The sequence below is a fragment of the Mesoplodon densirostris genome, chromosome 9 (genome assembly GCF_025265405.1).
Source record: "Mesoplodon densirostris isolate mMesDen1 chromosome 9, mMesDen1 primary haplotype, whole genome shotgun sequence".
Classification (NCBI taxonomy): domain Eukaryota; kingdom Metazoa; phylum Chordata; class Mammalia; order Artiodactyla; family Ziphiidae; genus Mesoplodon; species Mesoplodon densirostris.
Genome location: NC_082669.1, coordinates 72,656,219 through 72,682,491, shown reverse-complemented (window position 1 = coordinate 72,682,491; position 26,273 = coordinate 72,656,219). Strand labels below are relative to the sequence as shown.

The window sequence follows — 26,273 nt, the reverse complement described above, 5'->3', positions numbered from 1 at the left end:
ACAACTCTTTTTGTTTTTGTTTTTCTCTCCAGACATATTCCAGAAGTGGCTCTGATATTTGTTCACTCCCATTTTGGGCCAAGATCTGTCAGAGGATTAAATTGTACGTATACAAGTTCCCCTTCCTAAGCACTGGCAGGGGATAGCATCTTTGGTTGTCCCTGTTTTCTAATGACTAAAATGGTCTTCAAGTTAAAAGGCATCTTTCTGAAAGTGAAAGTGTTTCTTGCTCATGACTTGTACAGAAACTAGAAGACAAATTAGCTCAGAACAAATCATTTTGGAAATAAACTGAACACCAGCATCTTTGAACCTCCAACCTGACTTACTGCCCTGGACTGGAATGCAGCCTGCCTGCCAGTGAGACTTGTGAGTGGCTCAGTGCATGCTCACACTGCATGTGGGGACAGGACAGCTCCTCCTTGCTGTGTAAGATACAGACAAGGTTGGCCACCTGTTATGGCAGGGACCCTTTAAGCATCTTTAGAGCAAGGCACTCACAAGGCTAGAAAAGGACCATTTTTTCACAGAGCCCAACCTATTACCTAGAAAATCTAGCTCTGCTATGTATGAACAGGATTCCTAATACAGAGACACTGTCCACAGTTCCCAAGCCCTCCTGTCTGTTTAAAATCCCATGCTCCCTCCAGCTGCACTCTGAGTCTGAGGTTATGCTGGGTGTTATAGTCATCACTGTCCAAAACATTAAAAGATGGAACAGTCCTGAGAGGCACGTTGGACTAAGAGGCAAAATAGCATAGGTCCACCTTCCACTCGGCTGCTTCCCATGTGACTGCGGCAGAGGCTGCTGCCAGGCAGTGTATGGCACTGTTCTGGGGTCCAGATGCTGAACTTTCAATGCACTTCTGCACTGAGTTCTCACAATTCCATGAAGTAGGGATTATCATTATTTCCATTTCACAGAGAAGGAAACTGAGTCTTACAGAAGTAACTCCCCCCAGCCATGAGGACCCAAGATACACCCCCAGGTATATTGGACCCCACTTGTTCTTTGGAAACATCCACTTTCTTGACTCTTGTGCAATGCTGCCTCTTGAGCCAACTTTGAAGACTTGAGCCACTTAATGTCTCTGAGCTTCAGTTTCCCCATGTCTAAACTCAAGCTATAGACCCACTTGGAAAGTTTTAAAAATGCAGACTCCTTGGCCTGAGACCTGATGGGACAGAGTGGCACGTTCCTAGGTTCCTGGTTGACTGTGTCCTCCCTAGCACGCTCACATTCTATTTCAGGAGCCAGACCGCAGATGCTACCTGTACAGATGATGCTTTAATGACTCAAAATAATGGTCCTTCACTGTGAGACATTCACGGAGACCACTCCGTCTGCCCTGGCCCCTGCTGCTTTTATTCTCACTCTCCCATAGGCAGTTCCTATCACTTGAGTGCATTCCGGTCCAGCCTGGCTCTCGTGGTAAGGAGTTAGAGGGAAGAACTCCCCAGAGGTGAGAGTCAGGCTGAACATCTGGACTGAGAGGCTGTATTGGTTTCCCAAGGCTGCTGTAATAAAATACCACAAGCTAGGTGGCTTGAAACAACATAAATGTATTCTCTCCCAGTTCTGGAGGCTGGAAGTCTGAAAGCAAGGTGTTGGCCAGATCCCTCTGAGACCCTGCTCCCTCTGAGATTCCCTCGGGGACTCTGGGTCAAATCCTTCCTTGCCTCTTAGCTTCTGGTGGTGCCCGTCCATCCTTGGCAACCCTGGGCTTGCAGCTGTGTCATTCCAATCTCTGCTTCCCTCTTCTTATATGGCCATCTTCCCTGTGTGTCTGGTTTTCCTTTTGCAACCAGTCATATTGGATTAGGATCCACACTTATGGCCTCATCTTAACTCAGTAACATCTGCAAAGACCCTTTTTCCAAGTAAGTTCACATTCACAGCGAGCAGGGGTTAGAACTTCAACATATCTTTTTGGTGAACACAGTTCAACCCACAATAGAGGCACTTTTGCTATGTTCCTCCTTCCTTCACCTCATGAGCTTCGTGGACGCTAAATGCATTGAACATCCCCCGTCTGCTTTGAAAGTATCTCAGGAGAGGAGGCAGCTGTGCATCTGACCCACATTCAGAGCCTCTGAGGGATCCAAGAGTTTAAAAACTTTTCCTGGTTCATCTGCCCACATAAGCTCCTGCAAGCCAACTGTGCAAAGTGCGGACTTGGATCCTGGAACAGTTATTGATCCCGCTTTTCATGAATAGAAGTGGAGGCAGAGACCATCGGGACATGAGGAGTAGAGGGGAAATATCGGACGTGAAAGAAAGTGAGGGAGGCTAAGATGCGGCCAGGTCCCAAGCCCCCGACCATTTCATCGTGCTTAGCTCTTGTTGAATCGAGACCCCGTCCCCTCCTTGCTGAAAGCATCATTGCATTTTCTGTGTCAAACCAAGCGTGGGCCCTCAGGACCTAAAATGACAACTCTTCAATTGAACCACCTTTGAAAACCTGAATTCAAGAGCATCTGTGGCCAGGGATTTTCCTGGCCCAATTTCAGAGGGAAATTTTTTCATGAAAAAGCAAAAGCAGTATGTTTTTCTTCTTTCTAAAAATCATTGTGCTTCTAGTATAATTCGTACCAGGTCATGAATTATTCAGTGCTGCATGGGTTATAAAGCACATTTAAATGCAGCCTCGTTTATTCTTTAAAACAACCTGTGGCTCAGTAATAATAATGACAAGTAAAAGTTATCTGATACTGTCTCTGCACCAGGAACTCTTATAAATGCAACCCTGTTAGACAGACAACGATTTTTTGGTCCCCTTTTTAAAGATGTAAAGCCATTTGTCCAAGGTCACAGAGCTAGTCATGGATAAATATGATGTTTGAACCCAGCAGCCTGGTTATAAAGGTCAGGCTCAGAGCCACAACATTGCCTGTCCCTTGACTCGGAGCCTCACTTTCAAATGAGCAAGTCGGTTCTAGTTTATTTAATGCTTGACCCACTAGCACAGTCAGCAGGTGGTAGAGACAAAGACCTATGTGTCTTCTGTTACATAATGCTTCCCTAAAATCCCCTCCAGTAAGAATGCCTTTCTGGCTCTGTGCCTGTCTTGTCCCCATCCTGTTTGGCCTAATGCCTTCATAAACAAGACGAAAAGACAACTCTCAGAATGGGAGAAAATATTTGCAAACGAATCAACAGACAAAGGATTAATCTCCCAAATATATAAATAGCTCATGCAGCTCAATATTAAAGAAACAAACAACCCAATCCAAAAATGGGCAGAAGACCTAAATAGACATTTCTCTAAAGAAGACACACAGATGGCCAAGAAGCACATGAAAAGCTGCTCAACATTACTAATTATTAGAGAAATGCAAATCAAAACTACAATGAGGTATCACCTCACACCAGTTAGAATGGGCATCATCAGAAAATCTACAAACAACAAATGCTAGAGAGGGTGTGGAGAAAAGGGAACACTCTTGCACTGTTGGTGGGAATGTCAATTGATACAGCCACTATGGAGAACAGTATGGAGCTTCCTTAAAAAACTAAAAATGGAATTACCATATGATCCAGCAATCCCACTACTGGGCACATACCCAGCAAAAACCATAATTCAAAAAGACACATGCGCCCCAATGTTCATTGCAGCACTATTTACAATAGGCAGGTCATGGAAGCAACCTAAATGCCCATCAACAGACGAATGAATAAAGAAGAAGTGGTACATATATACAATGGAATATTACTCAGCCATAAAAAGGAATGAAATTGAGTCATTTGTTGAGACAGGGATGGATCTAGAGACTGTCATACAGAGTGAAGTAAGTCAGAAAGAGAAAAACAAATATCATATATTAACGCATGTATGTGGAACCTAGAAAAATGGTACAGATGAACTGGTTTGCAGGGCAGAAGTTGAGACACAGATGTAGAGAACAAACGTAGGGACACCAAGGGGGGAAAACCGCGGTGGGGTGGGGATGGTGGTGTGCTGAATTGGGCGATTGGGATTGACATGTATACACTGATGTGTATAAAATTGATGACTAATAAGAACCTGCAGTATAAACAAACAACAACAAAAAAACAACTAATACTAAACTTTCTTTGGATTATTTGTATGGAAATATGTTAATATAAATGTTTCAGACATTACATGAAATTTCTAGAAGTCTTATATGTTCTGGTATAATGTTATAAGTTATAATTCTAGTTATTACTTTAAAATGTATATCTCAGAAATAACTAAATTTCCTTGTCAATTGCAAAAAAAAAAAAAAAAAAAAATTACAATGGAGGTGTCTCCATCCTTGGGCAGCTTTCCAGCTCCCATCCTAGCTCCGGTTGCTTGGCTAGCCTCCTCCGTACTCCAGGCTCACTGGTGCCTGCTCCTGCACCCTGTTCCTCTCTGGCTGCTTCCCCATCAGTCTCCTGCCCCCACCGACAGCTCTTGGAGAGCGGGGATACCATTTCTTGGTAAACTTTTTATCCCTGGTTCCTACCACAGTGCTTAGTTTTAGTAGGGACTCTGTAGAAACAAGGGAATAAATAAATAAAAAGCGCTACTTTATTAGAAAAACAAATGTTTAGGATACCAGGCTACTACCATGGGGCAGCCAAGTTTTTGGTTGTTGTTTTGTTTTGATCAGAGTTCACAGTGCCTATATACTGCCTATTTTCTATTGTAGCAGTGGTAGGACAGGAGGGTCCCCTTTTAATAATTTATTCTTTTTATTGAATTTCCAAATGCATGAACCCACATATGTATTATTTCACATAAATTCACACAGACTATCTTATCTTACGTTAACTGTGCTTTTAATTCATCATTCTTTGCCTTTTTTCATTTGTTCCTTTTTTTTTTTTTTTTTTTTTTTTTTTTTGCGGTACGCGGGCCTCTCACTGCTGTGGTCTCTCCCGCTGTGGAGCACAGGCTCTGGACGCGCAGGCTCAGCGGCCACGGCTCACGGGCCCAGCCGCTCCACGGCATGTGGGATCTTCCCAGACCGGGGCACGAACCCGTGTCCCCTGCATCGGCAGGCGGACTCTCAACCACTGCGCCACCAGGGAAGCCCCATTTGTTCCTTCTTGCTCCTGCCCTGCTCTTTCCTCCCACATCGTCCTTGTCCCCACGACATGGTGAACCGTGTAAACACGTCAGGATGTGTCCTTCCATGGTTTTCTCTGCTCTCATTTTATCTTACAGGGATGCACATAACGCATCCACACGCATATGAAACAGAGTCACGCTGGCCCTGGAGTACTGCCTGGGACTCAAATATGAGGCAGATACACATGGAAATTTTATTCCCCCTAGTTTTCTTTTGTTGTAATGCCCCAGTTTCATGACATAATTTTAGGCACTTTGAACTTGAATAGCTCACCATTATGTAACGAATGCCATTCAGCTGCAATCACAATTGCTCCCTGGGTCAAGCCTGCTAGCCCAACCCCAGATAGTCATAGGGCAGGAGCAGCAAGCAGGTGATTAGCTGCACCAGCCAACGTGGTAACTGGGGTTCTAGGTATTTTCACCGTAAATTTCTCTGCCTTAGACAGCTTTGCTGCCAAAAACATTTTTGCCATGTAACTAATTAGCCATGATTTTGCTGTAAAGGATAAAACAATGAAAAATAAAAGAGACATTAAGAAGGACATCATGAAACATGAAAAAATGAATTACAAAATTAAAGAGACTTTATTGCTAAATACAAAATATCAATATATTTAAAGTGTGTGTATATTTCATGGCAATACTGTGCAAATGGCTGATCTTATTTCGTGACTTGTACATAAGCACTTGTCTTCCAGGTCTTTCATTCTTAGTATTTTACACACTGTTTTTTCTTGTTGATTCTTCTCCTCATTTGGTATCACACTTTTTTTTTGCTGAGATTTCTTCCTTCATTAGGAGAGGTATCAGTTTCCAAATACGAGGATGTATGTTCATACCTAAGCTTTGTATTGTGTTGTGAAAACCTCTACACTGTTGTGTGTTCTTGGCATCTTGTAATATGTCTCTTGATAAACACTCCAAAGTTCTATGGGAAATGCGAGTTCAAATCTGCAACTTTCAGGCCCTCAACCTCTTTCTCCTCCATTGTAGTGTGCTTCAAAATCAGAAACCAGCTCTTGGGTCAAATCATCATCATCTGTCATGATTTTTGTATGATATATATCAAAACAAACTATCAACCAATCATTTTACCTTTTATGGCAAAATTGTCTTATGGCCAATTAGTTATGCAGTGAAAATGTTTACAGCAAAAATGCTTGCTGCAAAGGTGCTTATGGTTAAAATACCTAAAAATAATGGACACGCATAACTGGACGGGACATTGTGTGGCTGGGAACCTGAAAATCTGAAGAGAGTCCATGGATTGGATTCGAGATATCTCCAGAAACTAAAATGTCATAAGAGCAGACACCTGATTCCTATTTGCCCAATCCTAGAAACCATCCTTGGAATAACTGTTAGCATTGCACATAATAATGAAAAGAGCTAATATTTTGTGAGTACTTATCACATGCTTGGCACAGGTCTTCCTTGCTTCACACGTAACAATGCTATTAGTCTTTGCAACAGCCCTAAGAAGCAGGTACTGACGCTGGCCCCGTTTACAAATGAGGTAACAGGTGTACAAACAGATTAAATAATTTGCCCAAAGTTACATACCAAGTAGACGGCAGACCTGGGATTCAAATCCAAGGAGTCTAATTTCAGAACCTAGAGCTATGTTAAGGGGCTTCCCATACTTTTCCTTCCTACTAGAACACCCACACCCATCACCCAATTACTTGCTTTGAAAATGCTTTCTCATCCTTTAGCTTTCACCTTAAGATCACCTCCTTCCCTGTATAGAGTTAGAAATGTTTTCCCTCTGTGTGCACAACCCTCTTATAGAATTTTCTCCATAACACTGTGATTATCTGTTGATGCCTTGTTTCCCCCCACCCATCATTAAGCTCTTCTAGCATAGGAAATGCATCTTATATTTAGCCCTAATATCTATTATGATGCCTGGCACATGCAAGGACTTCGAAAATGGCTGTGGAATGAATGAATGAATGAATATTTCAGCATACAACCAGATACCTGTAAGGATACACAAGGTATCAAGTTTAGATACAATTTTGCAGAAGTAATAGTAGTGAAAGTCAACAATGCTTTATCCAAAACAGAGCCAGATGTGATTTTGAATTCAGATTTTAAGAAAGTAACATATGGTACATATGCCATAACTCACCTAACACTCCCAGCACCTCCTAATCAAACAAATTTATATATCAGCAATGAAATATATGGATAGTCACACTAAATAAGGTATAGCTTATGAATTGCCTTAGACCAGTTTGGGTCAAGTTTTGCCACCAAATGTGTTAGTAGCAAAGTTGAAAATAAGAAACAACTCTTGGTGTTCAGACCTGTTTGGATTTGGGGGCTATGAATAAGGGATTGTGGAGTTTATGTAAATTGCAATTTATGTGACTTATGGTGACAAATCTACCCTCTCATGTCTAGAATGTATGGTTTTGGTTTGTCACTCTGAACCTTTAAAATCAGCAGGTAAATGTTAGTTTAATGAACTAGCTTTCTAATTCTAGAGACAACTCATTGTTCCTTCCTTCAAGGACAAACTCTCATCCCTGAGATGGCAAAGGTGGAAAGGGGTAGCTTTGTCATCCTCAGTGAGACCTTTCACCCAGAACCTTTTTCTCAGACTGAAAATATGGCTCTTTGGGTCTGTTCGTCCTCTTTCTCTCTCTCCATCTCCCCCTCCCTCTCCCTCTGTGTCTTCCCTCCTTTTCTCATCTAGAAACATAAAATAGCTATCAAGAGGTCAAATATATACATGGGAGAAAACTACCTAGTCTTACAGGAGATGTCATCTCCCAAGGGGTCTATTAATGTGGACTTGTGGTGGGTCCACCATCTCAGAGCTCATAAGACAGGCTCCATACCACCAATTAGGCTCCATGCTGGCTCTGGCTGAATTCACTTGACTTGAGACTCTCAGAACTGCTGAGAAGCTCTTGATTCAAAAGACCATTTACTAAATCCTTTAAAGGGTCATGTTACTCCCTCTATATTCTAAGCTCCAAGAATAACCTCACCCTGCCATATGATGGCACTTCCCTGCTACTCTGTAAGTGATTTTCCTAGAGGGAAACAGTGTTTGCCTTTGGAAGCTGGGAAAAGTCTGGTAGTGAGATCTCAGGGGAAATCCTCACTCAGGGGGGTGTCCATGGTTTTGGCATGAATTGCTTGGTCTTCAATCACAACAGAGCCCTTGGTTCCCCAGGCTCTTGAACGGGAGTGACAACTAAATTGTCAGATTCTCAGAATAAGTGGTTTAACAGAGGAGAATCTTAAGAAAAGATTTCCATCACAAAATGTGTAAAATGTGTAAAATCTGTAGTACTGAGCTCATTGACTGGACCAAAAATGTAGGTTCTTTCCTGAGGACCTCAACAGCCGTATCCCATGCCCTCTAAAACTTGAGTTCATTATATTTTACCTCCCCATATAGGCCAAGTAAAAAGTCAGAGAGAAAATAGTTCTGTTGAGTGGAGAGCAGGGATGAGCAAAGTTTGACTGGTACTCTGATTTTATTTTTATTTTATTTTTTAAATTTTTATTTAGGTCTTTAATTTTATTTTTAGAATGGGGTTCTGTCACATAAACTCAACACAGCCATATCTTAAAATGTCTCTATTTGTTTTCACAAACACCATTTGTTTTTTGTTAGCTCACCAGGTGTTTTGTTTTTTTTTCTTCTAGGGCTATACAAAATTCTTTACCATTCAAAGATGTAGATTCAGACAAATACAGTGTTTTCCCAGTAAGTATCACTAAGACTAACCAGATGTTCGCTAAATATTGCATCGCTTCCTATAAATTTCTTTCCTTTAATAAGACAAGATTGAATGCCATTTGAATGTATTATTAATGTGATAATACACCATTTTATGACGTTTACAGACTTTGATATCTTACTAATACATGGACCATCAAAGAGGATCTTAGTCCTAGACTGTTTTCGTTTCCTGAAGCCATTCCCACCTGGAATTCTCCACGGGGATAACAGTTATCTTGAAATGTGTTGGGAATTATTTTCAAAATTCTTAAACGTATTTTAACTTACTTTTTTAAAGTGTGTGTGTATGTGTTTATGTCTGTGTACACATGTTAGATTTAGAACAGTTAGGATGTCAGAATGTTCTCTGCAAAATTCAACAAGCAAGCAACAGATGTCACAAACTCTCCAAAGTAGGTGGGATCTCAAATACTCTACCTGGGAATGTGAGAAATAAAAACATTGACATTATCATGACTCTTGATTCTTTCAAATCAGACATGTCAAAAATATAATAAATCCACACAACTAACCAGTTTGGCTAGAGGTTTTTAAAATTATCCAGCAAAATGATTAATCACTGAACCAAATAAACCAATTGTTTTGGAGCCTTTGATAGAGAAAGTTCAGGGAGTTGGATGGTCCTGCTCTTTGTGGAAGTGCACATAGACACATACACATGAACACACATGTACACAGACACGTGTATAAAACATGCATTCACATAACCCATGTGAATGCACACGTGCCCACATACATGCACACACATGCACCCCCTTACACTCACATATCAGCACGCACCCAACAACACATATACACACACGTACACACACTCTCACATACACACACACTTCATCTGTGATTGGCCCTGGTACCATATTACATTTCACCTCACACAGGAGGTCTTAGCATATCATCTTAATTTTCTTAGTGATCTCTAGTGTTCCTAGACTGTATTTGGATTTAAAATGGCAGATGTCAGTACCCCTCAGACAGCTCTGATTGGCCTTCACTGTGGATAACGTCAAAGCAGAACTGACCCTTCCTGTGTATGCTCTTCAATTTCAGACACTGCGGGGCTCTCACTGGCGAGGGAGAGACTGTAACGACAGCAACAAGATGGCTCACCCAGGCAGGAGGTAACGGTCTCTGCTGGTCACTGATGTTGAAAATTACCTTCTGAAAAGGAGGCAGAAGGCATAATTATCCCCCTCAGCCTAGGGGATTCGTGCTTACAGAGAGAAGGGACCTCCATGTCCTAATTGAAGTAAAGCGCAATGAAAAAACTGTTTGTTCATTCATTTGCCCAAAAAATGCTCATCGAGCGTTGCCCAGCACTCTGCATCATGTTGGGTGGTAAACAAATAGAAATAGGCCTCCTCTCGAGGAGTTTACAGTCTAGTGGGAGAAACACGTGAGTAGACAGGTTATTGTGGACGTTTATCCAGCCTCCTGCATGAGTTCTACAGGCAGCCCTGGGCCCAGAAAGAGTAGCCTCTTCCACCAGGGGGAGGGCGACGGGGGCAGAGAGTAGAGCGCAGGTCCCATTTTAGTCCCAGACTGATGTTCAGTCACATCTCAGACCTCAAACTGGGTATGCCAGCCTTCATCTTAGCTGTGACTACAGTGCTGAAGCATTAACCAGATGTTTGGGACGTTAGAGGCATAACTTTAATGGTGTCTCCTGTATAAATGAAATGGACTGCAGGTGTGTTCATTATTCCCAGCAACATCATTCCACAACAATACCTCCCATGAATATAGTCAATTGTGAAAAGACTGCATTTGGTCCACAGTTCCCAGCAAACATCCAAAGCCAAGAGAATGGCAAAGAGGCCAAGTGAGGCTTCTGTGTGCCACAACACACAATGGTGTGTGGCACTTTTCCCTGAAGAAACTGTTGTCTATCGAAGACACTTGGTGTAGCACTCATTCGTTCATTCCTTCATTTGTGAAGCTGACATTCAGAATGATAAATACATGCCAAAGACCAATGTTGATGTTTTTCTTCATAGGCCAGACAACTGGGATACACATCAGGATTCAAACTGTAATGGCATTTGGGTAAGCGACTAAATTCAAATTTAACCCTGTTCTCTTGCTTTCCGCCCTCCTTAAAAGCCCATTGCCTGTTTGCTTCAGTCAGACCTAAGGAAGAAGATGGTAGATTACAGCAACTCTTCTTCTGCTGTTTGGAAGAGGGGCATAGAATCCAATCCCATGTGAAGAGTGTCCATGTTGTAATGAGAGTTGAGGCTGTCTCTGTCACAGCCACTCTAAGTCTTGCTTAAGGTCATTCACATCTAATCCCTTTATTCTGTTTGGAAATTAAATGGAGAATGGTTTTAACAAAGTTTTACAGTAACCCAAACAGCTATTGGAGCAAACCGCATGCTGTCACCATTTCATTGCAGCCATTCTTTTCTATTTCATAAGGCTAGTCGGGCAGAGTGGAAGTTACCTGTAGTTACCCCACTACCCACATCCTGAGGCATCTAATGCTGGTGCCCCAGTTCCCTATGAATAATAAATTAGCAGCTTCCACGTAGAGAAAAGGGAAGGAAAGAGAAAAGCCAAACACTTAATCTTAGCACGGCAAGGGCAGCAGACCCAATTTTGTGAGGTCTTGAGCTTATAGGATTTGAGGGGTCCTCCTGAAGAAAAAGAATACCAAATACAAATACAAAATCAAGAATAAAAGTATAATTAATTAGAACAATAAAAGAAATCTTAACAAATTCCTGGAGTCTTGGAAATTCAGGTCCCTTTCTTCTGAGATCTCTTTTCCAATTTACCAGGAGTGCTTATGTAGAAATATTGTTCTGAGTGCAGCCTGGCTGCTCTCCACCTAAAACACTCTATAGCTCCCAGCTGCTCCCAGCACTCGCACAGGCAGGGATCGTACAAACAAGGAGCCTTGAAGTTTAAGATTCCCCAGCTTCAAGATAGATTGCCTCTGAATGGTTGCCTAATTTGTCTGCTTGGATGAAGAGGAGAAAGTTTCTGTAAATAGTTTCCCCTCTCCAGGACACTGATGGTCCATTTCTTCTGAGATATGGAGAGCAAGACAGATTGTATCCTGGTATAGCCCTACCCACCCACCCTATCATCAGTCACACTGCCTTTTCATGAGGAGGGGAAGACATGTCCCCTAGATCTTAAGGTGTCAAGGTGTCAAGACCCCCAAGGCAGCTCTTGTTCGATAAAGTCAAGCTTAGTTGTCATGTTGGAGGACATGGGGGTTTATTAGTGTGTGAAGCTTCTGTCTTGGTTCCATGACCCCATCCCTGCCTCTGACATGGGAGCCCACCTACATAAGGAAGGCCAATAAGAGACTGTGCTAGACCAGTGGAAATCCACCAGGAGCCCAGGGAGCCAAGACTCAGAATTTATCATCAGTAATAGGAGAAAGACACATGACCTTCATACCTATCCCTTCCCATGGAGGAAAAATGACTCACAGAATCACAAAATCATAAACTCAGAGAGGACTTTACAATCACTAAGTCCAACATTTCCCAGACTGTGTCCAAGAACTCCAGTGTTGAGTGGTAGGTTAAGAGGTAAGGGAGGAGGGGCGCTAGAGCAACGTTTGGAAAATACTGGGTCAAATAAGCCTGAACAGTTTTCTTTACTTCCGAATTTCTCAGCATCTTTAATGTTTTAATGCATGTTGGGAGTCCCCAAGACCAAGACAGTGAACACACTGTTTCCAGTACATCTCTGACCATCAGGTTCTTTCATCCTAAAATACTGTTGATACCATTAATATCTAGTGGAATGCCAGTGCTCTCCAGACCAGAGTTTGGCAAACAAAAGAAAAAAAGAATTATATATATATTTTTTAACTTTTTTTAAAGTTATCCAGACTCTGCTCAAGCCTTCCAAGGACCAGCTGCTCCACTAATGCACAGACTTAGCTTTAAGTGTTAGGAAGTGCCCTCAGCTGTGGTAACTCTGTCCCACTCACAGGCTCAACCTCACTTCTGGGTTTCTCAGTCTCATCACATCAACATTTGGAATCATTCTTTATGGTTTGGGCTGCCTTGTACATTGTATCATGGTCAGTAGCATCCCTGCCTCTCCCCACTAAATGCCAGTAGCTCCCTCTCCCCCCATTTTAACAACCACAGATGTCTCCCAGGCATTGCCAGATGTCCCTTCGGATGGCTGTGGGGCAGGGGTGGGGAAGGGGTGCCTCAAAAGCAGCCCTGTTGAGAATCTCTGCTCTAGAAGCATCAACCCCGGTCCAGTTTCTGGATCTCTCCTTATTCCTGCCCCCAGTTCCTTAAAGCCCAATTCACTTACCTAGGATGTTGCTATGTTGGATTAAGGGCTCAAGAGACTTTAAAGGATTTTATCTACTGATTTGTTTTCGTGCTTTTAAAGCCATTTGGGAAGGATTTTGTGTTTGTGTCTCATAAATTTAAAAGCAAGCTGCTAATTTCATCATTTCTCTTAAAGGGTGTTGATCCAAAAGATGGAATTCCATACGAGAAGAAATTCTGTGAAGGTATGAATTGTAAAAGTCAGTGTACTTATTCCAATAGAATATTCTTTTCTAGTCTGAGTCAGATTGAAGCAAACAGACCATCCAAGTGAGGAAGTGCCTGATGCTACCACATAATGTTGACCAATTTACATTTATTTTTGTGACAAATTAGAAAATGACGTGAAAGAGATTATAGACAAATGAGGCAGAATCAAGACAAAGCAAAACTAAATGTGTTTAATTGATTCCTTTTTTGGGGAATTGGAAACTTTAATGATAATATTAGAAAAGGCTGTAAGATAGATAATAGGGTAACTGAAATCCAGCACTTCTCCAAATAAGAAAATAAGTGGAGGTGATAATTTTCAGTCTTCTCTGTGTCTTCCTCAATACACTACAAGGTCAGACGTCTAGACTTGTACTGACAGAGTCCTTGTGTCGACTGGGCTAAAGACTCAAATCTGGGTGACTTGAGGGAGACCTCCAAGCAATAGCCATTGAGAGTTCCCAAAAATACCTGAGCAAAAGCTCTGTATTCTAAATGCCCAATGCCACATACACCTGGGCTACCAGTGTTCTTAGGAGGAACCTATTACCACCCACATAGTACTGAAAACATGGTCCTGGTGATGCCCAGAGAGTCTCAAACAAGACCCTATGGTAGCATCAGTGTTTTATGTTTAGACAATGCTTTCCCCTAACATTTAGAAGCATTTCATTCATTCATTCATTCAACAGATATTTCCTGAACACCTATTCCTATTATGCACCAAGGGCTATACTTGGCTCTGAGTTTTTATGGGCAGACGTGATACAGTCCTTGCCCTCAATCAGCTTAAAGTCTAATTATCTGTAAGCTATTAGAAGGACAGGATGGAGGTAGAAAATGTAAGGACCCGACTCATAGTAATGCAGTTTAGAAATGCTTGTTGGATGAATAAAGGAATGCATTAACAAATAGACAAATGAATAAGTAAACTCAGATCTAAGTGAAATCCTGGTGTGAGGCTCTGGGTTCACTGTGGGAAACCTCTTGGATTCCCCAAATCCCAACCCCTCCTCAATGTCCTGGGCCTTCTCAGTCCCCATTTGTGTGGCCAAGTGCTAGCTGTCACAAAGTCCCGAGATAGGGAGCCGCCGGAGTGAGGCTGGGCCATCCTCGGCTTGATTTGGGGCCTTTGGAGGTGGAGGAAGTAGGCTCTCCTCTCTGACTCTGAGAGTCACTGATTGATTCTTTCAGGATCTTAAGGGATTTGGAAGAGTTCGTGCATCACCCATGGATGAATGCTTCGTGTAGATGGGCCTTAGAATCAGATTAAGTGATTCTTAACCTCCTCCTAACATATAGGGCTGTGTAGAGATTTTATCTCTCCATCTCCCCACTAATCAGCCATAATTGTCCATCCAGTGCTTTTGTATATATAGATTAAGGACATTAAAAGACCATAACATCTTTGAAAAAAATCAAAATTGCTCCATGAGCTTACTAATTCCTAAAGTGGATATTAACAGAAATGAATGTGTTTTCCAAGAAAGCAATTTTCAGAACCAAAATTTAGGGCATATTTCTGAGTTCAGATAAAGTTTTGATGCTTTATTCATCTATCATTCACTCAAGATGTTGCACAGGAGTTTGTTTTATGCTGAGCTAGGAAGCACACCTGCATCTGTACAGCTTAGCTGGCAGTTTCAATGGCCTGGAAATCTCGTTCAGCTCCTAAATGCTATGCCCCTCACTCTCCAACACTCGAAAAGTGGCAATGCATCACTGTTACGATGCTCTATGCACAGAATATGCACCAGGGTATGTGCTCACCTAACTACCCAATCTGGAGGCTCCAAACTACTTGAGTGCATAAATAATGCAAATAAATTGTGCCACCTAGGTTCACAGCCCAGGGGAATCATTTTGCTGGGAGACTCAGCTGGGGCTCATTTTCACATCCCTCCCGATTGGATCACAGCTTCACAGATGTCTTTGGTAAGTAATTTTGGCAGTAATCATGTGGGATGTGCTGGCCTCTGTGTTTGTTTCCCCCTTGCTCTCTATAAATGTGATGCCAGATCCAAACAGGTGCAAATTTCCCTTCTCAGCACAATCTGCCATCAAAGGCACATCCATAGCCATTTCAGTTCAGTTCAGTTCAAACAGTGTGATAAGAACAACAGGCTCATAACAAGAGCTATCTTGTCCATTAGAGAAGGAGGATGGTGCCCCTGCCGGGTGGAAAGGAAACTTGGGCATAGTGGGGAAGCCCTTGTTGTACAGCCACCTTGGGATGTAGTTCTCTCTTCAACCTCCTATAAAATGAAAACGCTGATCCAGGGAACTTAAACTACAAGAATTATACATTGTTCTTTAATCCCTTTTCTCACACTGAAGAAATCAGACATGAACCTGAATACTCTCTGATGGAACCTCTCCCAAGTTCTAAAACTGGGCAAACACAGACCTCCCTTGTAAGATGAGCAAACAGAGAAACATTTGAACATAGAAAAAATGTTCATGGTCTCCAAAGAAAAGAACTCTTGAAAAAAGCTTGCTACAGGAAAGTAAATTTTGTAAGATATTAAATCCAGATTCTCAACAATAATGTGAGGAGATTATACCCATGAAAAAGGAACAATCTGAGGTTAGGGAAGACTACTTTTAGGTGAAACAATAATGGCCTGATATAAAAATGTGATGGTCATACTGACTAGCAAGTTGGACAATGTAAAAAACAGGGTGAGAAAACCAGTCAGCCAAATTCTGGAACTCACATAAGAGGCATATAGGTTATAGGTCCAGGAGATTGAATAGGAAACCCGGGGGAGGAGAACACATTGGACAGAGAGGAAGTGGTGACCAAATAAACAGCAAAAAATAATTTTCTTGAGTTGAAGAAATCCTTGACTTTAATCCAAAACCCCACTGAACTCCAGAGAATATAAAAGAGACTCTCCTCGTCATGTCTTGCTTTTCCATTATATTCCAAATATAAAGAAAAATCTTCCAATCATTCAGCCCAACAAACAACCAGGGGACATACTAGGAGGAAAAATCCTTTTGACATCAGACTTATCTTTCAATGATAAATTTCAGAAAATGGTGGAATGACCTCTACAACATTTTGAGGATAGTATGTCTAAACTGCTCCAGCTGCCAAGATATGGTTCCTACATGAAGCCCACAGAAATGTATTCTCAGTCATTCAAAGATTCAGAAAATATAACAGATTTATGCTTTCCTGAAAAAGATTATTTTAAGAAGTATTCCAATCTCTCTGAGCATGGTATTATAAAAGCAAAGCCAAAAAAAAGTATTACTAGATTTAATTACATGAAATCTTTAAATGTATACAATGTCCAAAAATTCATAAAATTAAAAGACAAATGAAAAACTAGAGCAATATTTGTAACATATAAGACAAAATTTAAAGTCTCTAATAACAAAGAGTTCCTGCATATCAATAAGGAAAAAACAATTTAATTTTTTAATGATCAAGAACATGACCAATAAATATAAAAACAGTTTCATCTTCAGTAGTAATCAAAGAAAACCAAATTAAAACAACAATGAGGTATCATCTATCATCTGTCTAATAAGCAAAGGTTAAAAAGTGATAAAGGCCTACTTTTAGCAAGAATATGGTGAAAAAGGGCTTCCCTGGTGGCGCAGTGGTTGAGAGTCCGCCTGCCGATGCAGGGGACACGGGTTCGTGCCCCGATCCCGGAAGATCCCACATGCCGCGGAGCGGCTGGGCCCGCGAGCCATGGCCGCGGAGCCTGTGTGTCCGGAGCCTGTGCTCCGCAACGGGAGAGGCCACAGCAGTGAGAGGCCCGCGTACAGCAAAAAAAAAAAAAAAAAAAAAAAAAAAAAAGAATATGGTGAAAGGGACATGTTCCTTCACCACTAATGAGAGTTTTAAGTTGCTAGAACTTCTCTGACAGGCAACTTGATAATATGTATAAAGTGACGTTATAACGTTTGTGATTTTAACAAGTAATTCTGCTTCTGAAAATTTCTCTTTAAGACTAAGCAGTCATTTGCTCGAGAATCTATGTACATGAGTATTCATCAAAGAGTTATTTATAAGAGCAAAAGTGAAAACAGAAATTCAAACAAAAAAATAGGGGATTAGGGGTGGAGTCAAGATGGCATACTAGGAGGATGCGGAATTTGCATCTCCTCACAACTAGGGCACCTACCAGGCACCGGTGGAGGACCACAGACACCTAAGGGGATGGGAGGAACCCCCAGCAACCGGTGATCTCTCTTTTTGGCTTGTTGCCCGCCCCCCCCCCTTTTTTTTTCTGCTTTGGTTTTATTTTACCTTGTTGCAGTTGTTTCCATTATAGTTTTATTTTTCCTAATATATTTTTTATCTTTCTAATTTTATTCTGTTTTTTATTCTTTGATATTGTACTGCTCCTTTCTTCCTTTTTTTTTTTTTTTTTACCATGCCACGAAGCTTGCGGGATCTTGGTTCCCAGGCCAGAGGCTGGGCCGGAGCTCCTGTGTTGGGAGCTCCAAGTCCAAACCACTGGACTAACAGAGAACCTCAGACCCCAGGGAATATCAATCGGAGTGAGGCTTCCCAGAGGTTCTCATTTCAGCACCAAGACCCAGCTCTATCTAACTGCCTGCAATTAGAACACTTCCTAACACCATACAAAAAAATAAACTGAAAGTGGATTAAAGACCTAAATGTAAGGCCAGACACTCTAAAACTCTTAGAGGAAAACATAGGCAGAACACTCTTTGACATAAATCACAGCAAGATCCTTTTTGACCCACCTCCTAGAGTACTGGAAATAAAAATAAAGAAATGGGACCTAATGAAACTTAAAAGTTTTTGCACAGCAATGGAAACCATAAACAAGATGAAAAGACAACCTTCAGAGTGGGAGGAAATATTTGCAAATGAAGCAACTGACAAAGGATTAATCTCCAAAATATACAAGCAGCTCATGCAGCTCAAAATCCAAAAAACAAACAACCCAACCCCAAAATGGGCAGAAGCCCTAAATAGACATTTCTCCAAAAAAGATATGCAAATTCCCAATGAATACATGAAAAGATGCTCAACACCACTAATCATTAGAGAAATACAAATCAAAACTACAATGAGGTATCACCTCACACCGGTCAGAATGGCCATCATCAAAAAATCTACAAACAATAAATGCTAGAGAGGGTGTGGAGAAAAGGGAACCCTCTTGCACTGTTGGTGGGAATGTAAATTGATCCATCCACTATGGAGAACAGTATAGAGGTTCCTTAAAAAGCCAAAAATAGAACTACCATATGACCCAGCAATCCCACTACTAGGCATATACCCTGAGAAAACCATAATTCAAAAAGAGTCATGTACCACAATGTTCACTGCAGCACTATTTACAATAGCCAGGACATGGAAGCAACCTAAGCATCCATCGACAGATGAAAGGATAAAGAAGATGTGGCACGTATATACAAAGGAATGTTACTCAGCCATAAAAAGAAATAAAATTGAGTTATTTGTAGTGACGTGGATGGACCTAGAGTCTGTCATAGACAGTGAAGTAAGTCAGGTAGAGAAAAACAAATACCATATGCTAACACATATATAGGGAATCTAAAAAAAAAAAGTGGTGCTGATGAACCTAGGGGCAGGACAGGAATAAAAATGCAGACGTAAAGAATGGCCTTGAGGACATGGGGAGGGGGAAGGGTTAGCTGAGACAAAGTGAGAGAGTAGCATTGACATATATACAGTACCAAATGTAAAATAGATAGGTAGTGGGAAGCAGCCGCATAGCACAGGGAGATCAGCTCGGTGTTTTTTTTTTTTTTTTTTCGGTATGCGGGCCTCTCACTGCTGCGGCCTCCCCCGTTGCGGAGCACAGGCTCCGGACGCGCAGGCTCCAGACGCGCAGGCTCAGCGGCCATGGCTCACGGGCCCAGCCGCTCCGCGGCATATGGGATCCTCCCAGACCGGGGCACGAACCCGCATCCCCTGCATCGGCAGGCGGACTCTCAACCACTTGCGCCACCAGGGAGGCCCCAGCTCGGTGTTTTGCAACCACCTAGAGGGGTGGGATAAGGAGGGGGGGAGGGAGACTCAAGAGGGAGGGGATATGGGGATATACGTATGCATATAACTGATTCACTTTGTTATACAGCCAAAACTAACAATACTATAAAGCAGTTATACTCCAATAAAGATGTTTAAAAAAATAGGGGATTAGATATTTAAAAATATATTGCATCCACAAAATGAAATATTATGCAACTGTTAATACACATATTATAGACACATTTCTTAGCAAGAAAATATGTTTATGGTAATTTGTTAAGTGGCAAAACCAGGTTACAAGATAGTAATATATGGGCCAGTTTTTATGAATATATGTGTGTTCAGACAAAATAATTTGAAGGTTGTAGATCAGTATGTTAACTTTGGACTCTAGAATTCTGGGTAACTTTTATTGTAGTTTTTCTTCAATGAATAATTGTTATGTATGTACCAAACTTTTGAGGGATTGTTTTGTTTGGTTTTTAAGCAAATAGCTAAGGAAACCAGCTAAAGAATACTAAAGCATTACTTTTTTAATCTTCATAAAAGCCCTCTGAGGTAGGTGTTATTACAACATAGCCTCACTTTCCAGACAAGTACTCAGAAATGTTGAGTAGATAGCCTAAGGTCACACAGCTAAGAGGTGCAGAACTACTTCCTGTCAGTATCATCTTGAACAAACCACCTAACCAGAAACTCTGTAGATGATGAAGGAAGGCCATGCGCTTCAGTGAGCTACGGTCTGTGAAAATGCTTTAGAAACTGTATGTTGGATTCAAACCAGACAAAAGTAGATTGACATACAGCTCACGTAGTGCAGTGGTAGCTAACCAGGCTGGTCGATGTCCTCACGCTTGACCTTCTTATCCCACACCTGGCCTCTGGAGGCTGAGGTGAGGGGTGCCTCTCGCTTTAGGGTTCCCTTGGGGAGGACAGCCTCTCACTGGAGCTGGCAGCTCTCCCCTCAGTGTGCTAAGTCTCTGGGGAAGAGAAAGACCCATTGAGAAGATGCTTTAAAGAAATCATTCCCACAAGCCCAGTAGCCAGCCCCATCCTGGAATCCAGACAATTGGAATTTGGATTGTAGCAATTTTTTATTTGCTATTTGCAACAACACATGAATTGAAATAACTGCAGATCAGCAGTTGTTGGTTTGGGTTTGGGTTATTTCCCACCCCACACCCATCCCTTTTTGGCAGTAAATTAGTAGTTCTGAAAAATGACTATGAGAATGGTAATGAGGAACCCATATTGGGCATAATGGTAATTGGGATTCATTAGCATCATCAATATGTTAATAATGCTATTGATGGTAGAGACAACACTACCGTTTTAGTGTTAGTCATCTATTTCAAGCCTTTGATGTTCTAGAATTCTTAAAATATCTCTCCAGGTTAACATTCCTCTCCAAGCTAAAAGTTAGCCTGGGCGCTCCCAGCCTGGGCCACTTCTGTGGGATACCATTTGATAAGAATGAAAGATGGGACAAGAAGAATAAAAGACAGAGATTTTGCTCAGAAAGTTGATGTTGAAAATGAAGATTTATCACTGAGTTATTGTCAAAATAATGCTGTATACACCACCCAAATCTCAATGACTTAAAACAATCGTCATTTCATCTCACTCACACAGCTGTTCTAGGCTGGGCTCTGTTGGTCTTCGCTCCAAGCTGAAGCTTGGGTCCAGGTCTGCTCCACATGTCTCTCGTTTTTCCTTGGTTGGGCAATCTATCCAGAGCATGCACTTTTCATGATAACGTCAGAAGTGCAAGAGGGCAAGGCCCTCACACAAACATATTTGCTGCATCATGTCCACCATCAACCCATAGGCAAAGCAAGTCACGTGGCCAAGACCAATAGGGAAGGAAGTAATCTGCCCAAAGTGAAAGAGGGAAGAGAGGGAATGTTTGCTCTGTTGCTTTTATCTAATCTGATATGTTAAATATTCAGTGGAGAAAAATAAGCAAATACAGAAATTATGAAGAAATTATTAAAATTTCCCTTGTGCTACCACCCAGAGAGAATCATTTTAACATTTTGGAGTATCAGATTTGTTTTGAAATATTCTTTTAATATTCTTCTTATTAGGGAAAAAAGAAGATATAAAGTCAACATTAGAACCAATTATGAGAATATTTTTAAAAATTATCCCTACTATCTTAAACTTTTCTCTTCCCCAGTACTCTACCCTCACTACGCATACACACACACACATGCACGCACACACTATGTAGTCACAAGAATAGCAAGTAAGCAATTGGCAATGCTCCTTTTTTTAAAAATTAGTACTAATCATAATCATTTTTCCACATTGCTACTTAGTCTTTTTACTCATTATATCTGTCAGTGTTTTATACTGTCCTTTTCAGTGTACAAGCCATAATCCACAACTGGATATTAAGCTGATTCATGGTTTCATTTTCTGGCCAGTATAGATCATACTCCTTTTTTTTTTACTTATTATTTTTTATTGAAGTAACATCAGTTTATAACATTATATATGCTTCATATGTACAACATTATATTGCAACTTCTGTATACACTACAGCATGTTCACCGCCAAAAATTTAGTTTCTATCCATCATCATACAGTTGAACCCCTTTACCCAGTACCCATCGGCAGGTGCATGGATAAAGAAGATGTGGCACATATATACAGTGAAGTATTACTCAGCCACAAAAAGAAACGAAATTGAGTTAGTTGTAGTGAGGTGGATGGACCTAGAGTCTGTCATACAGAGTGAAGTAAGCCAGAAAGAGAAAAACAAATACCATATGCTAACATAGATATATGGAATCTAAAAAAAAAAAAGGTTCTGATGAACCTAAGGGCAGGACAGGAATAAAGATGCAGGCGTAGAGAATGGACTTGAGGACACAGGGAGGGGGGAGGGTAAGCTGAGACGAAGTGAGAGAGTGGCATTGACATATATACACTACCAAATGTAAAATAGATAACTAGTGGGAAGCAGCCACATAGCACAGGGAGATCAGCTCGGTGCTTTGTGACCACCTAGAGAAGTGGGATAGGGAGGGTAGGAGGGAGATGCAAGAGGGAGGGCATATAAGGATATATATATACATATAGCTGATTCACTTTGTTATACAGCAGCAACTAACAGAACATTGTAAAGCAATTATACTCCAATAAAGATGTAAAAAAAAAAAAAGAAATGGAAGCATAGAGAAATTAAGGATCCTGCCCAAGATCAATCAGATAATAAAGATCAAAACCATGATTAGGAGAAAAAAAAAAAGAAGAAGATGTGGTATATATATACAATAGAATACTACCCAGCCATAAAAATAAAAAGATGAAATCTTGCCATTAGCCACAACATGGATGGATCTTGAGGGTATTAGGCTAAGTGAAATAAGTCAGATGGAAAAAAAACAAATACCATATGATTTCACTCATATATGGAATATTTTTTAAATGTTCCTTTTTAAAAAAGACTTCCAGTTTTTCAAACTTATTATCTATAGAGTCTCTTCATTTGCACAGAGAATCAGGTTAGGTATAAGTACCATGCCTAGCGGACACCCATGATGTATGTTGAGCTCAGATGTCTCCTGTTTTGGTTTTTTGGCTTTTAATGTGTGTAAGCAAAATATCACTAAATCCTAACCCAGGACCTACCAAGTGCCAAACCCTGTGATAGGAGCTAATGACACAGAGGTGAAGAGGATGGAAAGAGCCCAGGTCCTCAGAGAGTTTCAGGCCGTGTGGGGAAATGCAGCTAAGCAAATAGGCAATTCCAGAGTGTGAGCTGCTGTGATGCACACGTGCTTCCCAAACTGGGAGGAAGAAGGCATCGGAGGCATCCGTCCCAGCAGACCTAGGAGGGAGTGTCTTAGGGGCTGAAAGAGCACGTGCAAAGGCTCACAAGTAAGAGGGTGCAGAATTATGAGAAGTTTGGTGGGGCTGAACTGACACTGATCCAGCACAAGGTCTGAATGTAAGAGAAGAGCCTAGGAAGGTGCATAGGAGCTGATCTCAAAGGACCTCAAAGCCACATTAAGGAACTCAGAGTTTATCCTGAAGGCAATAGGAAGCTGACAAAGGGGTTTAAACTAAGAAATAGCAGCAGTCTGACTTGAATTTCAGAAAAATCACTCCGGTTTCAATGGGCAGGATGGATTACATTGGTAGGGGGTGTGGGGGAGGAAGGGGGAGCAGGCAAGAAACTCAGCTAGGAGTTTGTTATTATTCTAGTAAAAGTGTCCTAAGCTAGAAGAGTACATTGGGAATAAAAGAAATGGACAAACTCAGAAGTTATCTAGAATCAACAATGGATATGTAGTTTTCTCACACCCTGCCTGCTCTGTGGACTTTACATCCAGTTTCTGAATGGACCACCCTCCTCCAGCCAGGTATCTCAGGCTGCGGTTAACCCAGGGCTGTTCCCAGCATCCTTGCATCTGGGGAGGCTGCCTGGACTTCATCTCCCCAGTGCATATCTTCCCTGCAGGGTCTAAGCCAGGCTTTGGAGACTCTACTGGAAGAGTCTGCCCTCCTACAAAACTTCTGGTGCTTCTGGTTCCTCTGCACCAAACTCCCCTAACCCTAGCGGTTGTGGTGGTCTTATAATTTATTGCCCAAACTTGAGAGAAGAGGGATCATTACTGTTAATTATGTGAGGACAATAGGCATTAACCCAGACCAGCCCAGACATATTGGGATATATAGCCACCCTACTGATGGCACAGAAGCCATTTGTGAAACTGACACCATGAACCCAGAGGGGAATTTCAAGCCCCTAAATTATCTCTGTATAAAATAATCTTGGACTTTGAATCAGACATACCTGTGTTCAAATCCTGGCTTAGCCACTTACCTTTACTTATTTTCTCTGAGCTTTAATTTCCTTGTGTATAAAATATAAATAATGATAGATATTTCATTAGAAATTCAGGATGATTTTGTAACAGATGTTAAAAACTGGACTATTTATTTCTACCTAACTTTCCAGTGAGACCCTAAGACAATGTGGGCCAACTAGTCCCACCTTCCACAGTCAAATATTAGAAGGACTTCAGCAGGACCTGCAGAAGAAGGGAGTGAAAACCATTTCTGCAACCTGTAGCTTGAGGCTGAGAATCGCTAGTGTCAGTGTGGCAGTGGGGTTCCGCTCTCCCCATGGGGGAAGGGCAGGATGCTTCCCCTCACTGTAGGAGGCCACTAAGAGACTTGGACAGGTGTCTTCGGAGACTGGGGTCAAAAAAGCTGGAGTCTGACACTCTTGTGAGTAATGTAAGGGTGGTGACTGAGTCATCAGGACAGAAAGAGTGTGTGTCCTGGGGCAAGGATATGGACCCCAGGAAGGGAGAGCCAACCTGGGCCATTGAAAATCCTGGAGAGGACTGCCTGGATTTGACCTCAATGTGAGGATTAAACTCCAGATGACCAGGGGCTGGAGCATGAAACTTAAGTGACTAGTGAGGGTGAAGGGAATGTACCAACTCCACAATGGGATTTATTAATTCATTAGAAAATAACAATAAGAAACACATTAACATAAATAACATTTTTATAACAACTTTATTTTCTGAAACAAAAAAATAGGCTAAAATAATAGCATTCTCTTCTACTTTTGTGAATCTCCTTGATATCTGGATAGAAGACACCTAAATTCCCCTATCTGCTTCTGCGTTCAATCTATTTCTGTATCCATGTATGTGGCCTCTTGAAAACTCCATTGTACCCTTGTGAGTGAATTAAAATAGAAAAGATAAATCAAGTCTTAGTATTATGATGATAATAGTGATCTCATGGACACTCTCTGAGGGTCTCAAAGGTCCCCAGGGGTCCCCAGACTTTGAGAACCACTGTCATAGGATTTCCCCACTGCCTCCAATGTCCAAACTTTGAGGATTTACAAAAGAAAGATGTGGTTGTGGGATACTGCAGTGTAGTTTTCAAAATTCTTCACATGTCAGGCAAGAGCTTGCACTCTAAGACAGACCGCTGCAGGGCAAAATGGGGAAGCCTTCAGCATGGTGTGGGCTAGTCCCTCAACCAAAGTATTTCTGGAGCACGTTGGAAAGTGCAAGGTTCCCCAAGAGAGCATCTCTGCCCATCAGACTATCCTCAGGCCTCACTCTGCCCACAGGTTCCCCTATTTGAGAGCCTTTTAGTGATGTCACCGCAAAGAGAGAAAGCCTCCAATATTTTGGCTAATTCAGCATGTGGAACCCTTTTAAACTGTGTTTCTTGTCACTGTCAGAGTCACCATTTATGAGGGGTCAGTCAGGAAAATGAAAGCATTCCAACAGAGGGGATTTAATATAGGGGATTGGCTACCCTGGTAGATTTAATACAGGGAACTGATTACACAGGTATTAGAACAAAAAGGGGGATGCTGAAGTTATCAGAGATTAATCATTGCAAAAAGCAGCTGCTGACTGCAGGGCTAAGGAACAACAAGGAGGAAGAGGTATTACCAGAAGCTAGAGGGAGGGGTGCAGCTGGTGTTTGGACTACTGCACAGCCTGTACTCTGACTGCCAAGGGCACACAAACCACCTGCTACTGAACCACTGAGGAGTGTGGAGAGGAGCTGGAAGTAGCACAGAAGGCTGGAGGCTGGAAGCTGCTGGGGGATATCGACCTCAACTAGACACCAGAAAATAGTTCCTCCTCTCCTTCTCTCACCCCCACTTGCCCATCTCCCACCTGCACCTCTCATTGGCAGGGAGACTCAGAGGAATCTGGGAAGTGTAGTTTGCAGAGTCCAGCTCCATAGCACAGAGCAGAGATTAGAGGGGTGGGCTTGGAGCCCAGAGGCCATTGGTGTTTACCCAGCACATGCCACTCAAACCCTTTCAGGTCAAGTCTGGAATCAGTTCCAGCCAGCACTGGACACCAGAAAGCAAAGATGTCCAAGGGCATTGAAGTGCAGCAGAAATCTTATGT

General features: G+C 41.8%; 1 protein-coding gene across 2 annotated transcripts in view; it reads left to right on the top strand.

The window, feature by feature from the left end:
• Positions 1–26,273, top strand: part of AOAH (acyloxyacyl hydrolase) — a 178,366-nt gene that overhangs the window by 68,818 nt on the left and 83,275 nt on the right. For both annotated transcript variants that reach the window (XM_060108349.1, XM_060108348.1), the window contains 6 exons: positions 33–103; positions 8,751–8,811; positions 9,895–9,965; positions 10,842–10,890; positions 13,291–13,339; positions 15,205–15,299. In XM_060108349.1, the coding sequence (XP_059964332.1) occupies positions 33–103; positions 8,751–8,811; positions 9,895–9,965; positions 10,842–10,890; positions 13,291–13,339; positions 15,205–15,299 (396 nt within the window). The remainder of the gene's footprint in view (positions 1–32; positions 104–8,750; positions 8,812–9,894; positions 9,966–10,841; positions 10,891–13,290; positions 13,340–15,204; positions 15,300–26,273) is intronic.